Raw genomic sequence first — 5692 nt, 5'->3', positions numbered from 1 at the left:
GGGTGATCAGCGATGGGCGCTTGAGTAAGGTATGAAACTCGTATCTTGGCGGTGCTATATATCAGTGCCTGCTCTGAAGAGTGTTACCTTTTCCTAGTGTGACGTAAACTGATGGATAGTGGTAGACGCAGACGTCGAGGTCCCTACAAATCTTGGGAAACCGACTGTTCAGAAAGCGTTCCCAAGCAAACTCGCCAGAACTGGAAAAAAACCGGTTCGGTACGTATAGGTACGATTTAGCCCGGCCTGGTGATTTGATCAACATTGTATGAAGTCTGATGGTCGGCTTGCATGTAGGCACAGTTGTCTAGCAGTTGTGGACATGCAATTAAGGGTGTACGTACGTACTGTGCATGTAGCTACTATCTGTACCTTTGCGTGCATGTGCAAGACGCTCTGTTTAGTAGAGGTAAAATTGACTCACAGTGTAATCGTACACGACAAGATTGTGGTATCATAACTACTTAGGCAAGATCATGAATGTACGTAACCGGCTTGATTGTCATTACCTAGTAATATTTGACATAGCTAGATTGTAACCTATGAGCTAACAGTCGAGGCTTTAGCACTCTGGTGCTTCTTCATTTACTTAGCTGAGGCGCGCATACACTAGGGTTATAGTAATACCGCTCTCTAGACCAACGACTGAACGATAAACTTCTGCCAATTGCGCATGCGCTTATTGTTATCGCTAGTGTTAGTTTTACTATGTTTGGCCTAGTACTATACACCCTGCACCTGTCAATCTACTCTGTCCGCCTCTCACTTTAGACTTACGCTAGTCGCATAACTTTCGTATTTTCCCAATAGCACATGCAGCCATTCTTGTTTGTAACTAGCGGATGGTTTGTGCTAAATTGTCACGAGAAAGGCTGCAATGTGAGGTGGTGTGATGTGATCATATCGCTGGTTGTCTCGTTGTTGAGGTCAAACAGGACGTTGTTTTAGCTAAATGTTGCAACGACGCACGGATAATTAGTATCGCTAGATTGTGCATCACAACACAGCTGCGCGTGGTAGCACTATGAGTAAATGCGGTTAGTGATGAAACAGTTACAGTCATATTGCAGTCGTAGTGTAGAACTAGTGAGCAAGAAACAACTAGATAGCAGCCTAGGGTCTAGATAGCTCGTATACGTGCTTCATCTTATAGTAGAGGTCTTACTAGTAAAGTGCTCGTTAGCATTGTGTCAGGCGAACGAAGGTGCATGTTCTGCAAGTCGTAGTTTACTTACGCGGTAGCCGCATAACAATTGTTGCGTCACAAACAAACGCGGGAACTCGGAAACAGACTTATAGTTGCTATAGATCTTCTAGCTTTCTAGTTTTCACTTCTTCGTTCACATTTCAATCGTCTAACTCGTTTAGGTAGCTGGTCGCGTAGTCACGTGACAATGGTTGTCTACCAATAATTTCTGTCAAACTGGCACGCGGAAGCTCAGAAAACAGATTTTTCTCTTCTTCTACGCGGGAACTCAGAAAACAGTTTTTCAGTTGCTCGTTCACGCGTTTACTTAGCTAGTCGCGTAGCAATGGTCGGTAGCGCGTAGCAATAATTTCTGTCAAACTAACGCGCAGAAAATCAGAAAACAGACTTTTCTCTTCTAGCTTTTTCTTTCAATTCCTTTTGTATATTTTCTTATTAGTCACTTAGCTAAGGGAGCAAATTGAGAGTCATTTCACTCTTCTCGCCAAGAAATTATAATTGAGTCGACCCCTTGAAAGGGGACCCTTGATTCAATTTTTGCGTGTATGTTACGGAGTCAATATTGCATTCATCTGGCATCCTGGTTTTTTCATCCATCTTTCCGTTTTGCCATAAATCCATATATGACAAGTGCTGAGGTACGCATATAGATATATAAATATGTAAATATATATCTCGACCTCAATTGACATGAAAAGAGAGAAGCTCGCTTCCCTCGCCAATTAGAAACTTGATATTCTCTTCTTCATTCAATTGCTTTAGATATTTCTTCCATACCTGCAGGATGCTGAAGTCGATGTCCAGCACGTTTTACAGCTTCCCAGAGAAACTTCCTGTTCTCATTTTCTCAATTTGTCAGATGCCAACCACATGTGGACTCATCAGTCTGTTCTAGAAGCTGATGTTGATGCGCAGGTAGTTGAGTATCACAGCCAAGAGGAGATGATCCCTGGGCCGTTTGCAATTGGACATGTCTCTGATGAGGTGGACAGTACTGATGACCCTGCTGAATCAAGTAGTCTGCTTCAGAGTTTGCCACATCTGCTTCAGAGTTTGCCACATCTGCTTCACTGCTCCATCCAACGTCATCACATTCTAGATTGCTCTCATCATGATCAGACATTTCCTTCATCTAGGAAGGAAATGTCTGATCATGATGACAGCAATCTAGAATGTGATGATGGTGGATGGAGCAGTGAAGCAGACATGGCAAACTATGGAGCAGACTCAGCAGACTCTGAAGCAGCTATAGACTCAGCAGACTCTGAAGCTGACAATGTTGAGGAGGGCATTGAAACACGAGATGTGCATGATCTCGAGACTGAAGCGGCTTGTGATATCTCCACAACACATGGACTGTATGAAGGGTCTCTAATCTCTACCAAAGCGACTTTGGCATTGCTCACACAGTTAGCACAACGTCATAGGCTTTCAAAAAGCGCTTTGTGTGATTTTATGAAAGTTATTTCAGTACTTTTGCCACAACAGCCAGATGTACTCAAGTCTGGATTTCATTTCAATAAGGCTGTCATAAATTTAACAACACAGTTAGCCAAGCCAATTGTTCACTATCTTTGTCCTTGCTGCAAGAGTCTGATGAAAGAGAAGTCAACGTGCTTGACAGCGGGTTGCCTCTACAGTGGTGTTGAAGAGCCCCTGTATTTTTTTGAACTCCCGATTGAAAACCAGATACAGGCTCTTTTTGCAGGTTGCTTGCAGCATTGTTTCTTTTCTAAAATTGATCTAAGAACTTATAATCTTTATAGATCATCCTGAATTTTATAAGTCACTTGAAATCAACTTTGGCAGACGGCATGGCTGTGTAACCTTGAGCGACGTTTATGATGGACAAGTTTATCAATCATTGGTAGAGTCTGGATACTTGCAGAATATCTTCCACCTTACACTGGGAATGAATACCGATGGAGTTCAGTTGTTTAAATCACCACAAACAAGCATGTGGCCAGTGTATTTCAGAATTAATGAGTTACCACCTACTCTAAGGTATGCCTGCAATTATAGTAACATGTGTGAATATAATATAACAGAAATATTGAAATTAGGTCATCAAAGAAATATCTTCTTCTTGCTGCAGTTTGGTGTAGACAAGAAAAACCACCGATGCACTGGTTTCTCAGGCCTGTCATTGATCGACTTAATCGACTATATACTGAAGGTACCAGTGCAATGATAATGCATGTGTTGTCTGTTACATCTGATACTGCTGTACCAAAAGGAATTTATTAATGCAGGTTTTGAAATTTGTCGCCCACAATGCCAACCTGAAAGATGCCGTCTGAAAGTACTGTTCTGTGTGGCAGATTTACCAGCTAAGGCTCTGCTTCTCCACTGCCAACAGTACAACGGTTGCTTTGGATGCTCAGAGTGTGAAATAAAAGGGCAAGTGGTACCAAGGCTTAGAGGCCACACTACATCTTTCTGGCAACAGTCTCTTGCCATTAAGCGAACGCACAAGTCTGTATGTCATCAAGCTCAAGTAGCTCTCCAAACAAATAAGGTAGGCATTGCATGTAGTGAGTGCTAGCTATATACTGTAGGTGACCCTTTCATCTTTCTTATCAGTTTGCCTTCTTGATTCTTGCAGGTAGTTGTGGGAGTAAAGGGTTACTCACCACTTAGCTGGCTTGATGAATTTGACGTAGTCAAACAGACACCTATAGACTACATGCATTGTGTTCTCTTAGGAGTCACTAAGATGTTACTCAATCTATGGTTTAACAGTCGCAACAAGACTAATCCGTACTACATTGGGCATCACACTGGCCTGATTGACGAGAGATTGTCAAGTATCTTTCCTCCTACAGAGATATCACGAAAGCCAGGGTTAATATCTAAGATGAGTGATTGGAAGGGTAAATGTAGTTTGTGTTGTAGTTTCACTCTTTTGACATATGATTGTTACTGTTATATTCAGCATCTCAGTACCGGGCATTTTTGTTGTATTACATGGTCCCTGTATTAGCAGATGTTCTTGATCAGCAGTATTGGATTCATGCGTTTTGCTTGGCTTCTGCACTTCATTCTCTTCTGTCCTCGTCAATAACTGCAGATGACCTACTAGTCATTGACCAGTCATTGAATCAGTTTGTGACTGATATGAAACTACATTATGGTATTACACACACGCACACACACACACACACACACACACACACACACACACACACACACACACACACACACACACACACACACTCACACACACACACACACACACACACACACACACACACACACACACACACACACACACACACACACACACACACACACAAGGCACTCAGGACTGTTCTCATGCAATAACTTCTGCATATTTGACAGGTGTGTGTGTGTGTGTGTGTGTGTGTGTGTGTGTGTGTGTGTGTGTGTGTGTGTGTGTGTGTGTGTGTGTGTGTGTGTGTGTGTGTCAGCATTTATGTATGGTTTACCGGTAAATCAGCACTTTGCTGTAATTATACGAGCATTATTACTTTTTTGCAGGTCTGGAATACTGCTCTATGAACGTTCATTTACTCACACATCTGGTCGATCATGTCAAATTATTTGGGCCTTTATGGACTCATTCATGCTTTGAATTTGAATCAGCCAACCTGAGACTCAGGAATTTGGTACATGGGAAGCGTTATCCTGACCAACAGGTATGGTCTATCTTTCATGATTTTGAGTTTCTGGATTGCATTTGTTTTTGCAGATTGTTAATGGATGGCACCGTGAGCATTGTGCCTTTAACATAAGTCAAGAGAGCAAGGAAGTTCAAGCACTGCACGAATCACTGTCCCATTCAAGTGTGAGGTATAGCTAATGACAGGGAGATAATTAACTGTGAGTTTGAAAGACAGCGGTGTATGTATGATGCAGATCCGAGAATAACTGCAATGAGGTGGCATTGAAGTGTAAAAGAAAACAATGTTTGGATGGAGATCAGGTCTCTGCTTTGATGATGGTACTTGGGCAGGCACCTGAAGCTTGTGAACTGTACACGAGAGCAAGTTGGAGTGGGAAGACCTTTTGCAGTTCAGGCTACTTGAAATCAAAGAGGATGAACAGTGTGGTCCAGTTTCAGAAGTCTGTGGGAACCACTCAGTTTGGGCTCATAGATTGTTTTGTGAGCCCAATTCCATCCATGGCAGACTTTGCTGCTGCACTAGTGCTGCCTTTTGATGCTAGACCTTTGGCTCCGACAGGTGTACCATTAATTCAACAAAAATGGCTGGCAGTATCTTTGAGACCAAGAAGTGACTTGCTGGCTATTCCTATAAGGAACATTGTCCGGAAGTGTGTCTATGTCCAGATATCCAGCACCAGATTCAGAAATGCTCAGTCCTATCTATCTCTCATCCCTAATGAAATAGAAGTAGATTGATAAGTTTTACAATATTACTATTTTTAAGTTGTAGCTGGTTGCATTATATCATGTATTATAATTATAAAGTGGATACACAATAGAGCTTTATGAGTATCCAA

At 42.1% G+C, this 5692-nt stretch overlaps 1 protein-coding gene across 2 annotated transcripts; it reads left to right on the top strand.

Moving 5' to 3' along the window:
• The first annotated feature begins 2380 nt into the window (after positions 1-2380).
• LOC134187542 (uncharacterized) lies at positions 2381-5692 on the top strand. Of its 2 annotated transcripts, none has more exons than XM_062655688.1 (9): positions 2381-2915; positions 2974-3211; positions 3271-3383; positions 3529-3725; positions 3813-4080; positions 4143-4340; positions 4709-4866; positions 4920-5020; positions 5087-5692. In XM_062655688.1, exons 1-9 carry the CDS (start codon positions 2414-2416, stop codon positions 5589-5591), a joined length of 2280 nt encoding a protein of 759 aa, XP_062511672.1. In that variant the 5' UTR covers positions 2381-2413; the 3' UTR covers positions 5592-5692. The 2 variants fall into 2 exon arrangements, with proteins under 2 accessions (XP_062511672.1, XP_062511671.1); XM_062655687.1 differs by having other exon boundaries at positions 3460-3725.

This window comes from Corticium candelabrum, chromosome 12 (assembly GCF_963422355.1).
Source record: "Corticium candelabrum chromosome 12, ooCorCand1.1, whole genome shotgun sequence".
Lineage (NCBI taxonomy): Eukaryota > Metazoa > Porifera > Homoscleromorpha > Homosclerophorida > Plakinidae > Corticium > Corticium candelabrum.
This window is presented reverse-complemented; position numbering and strand designations above follow the sequence as displayed.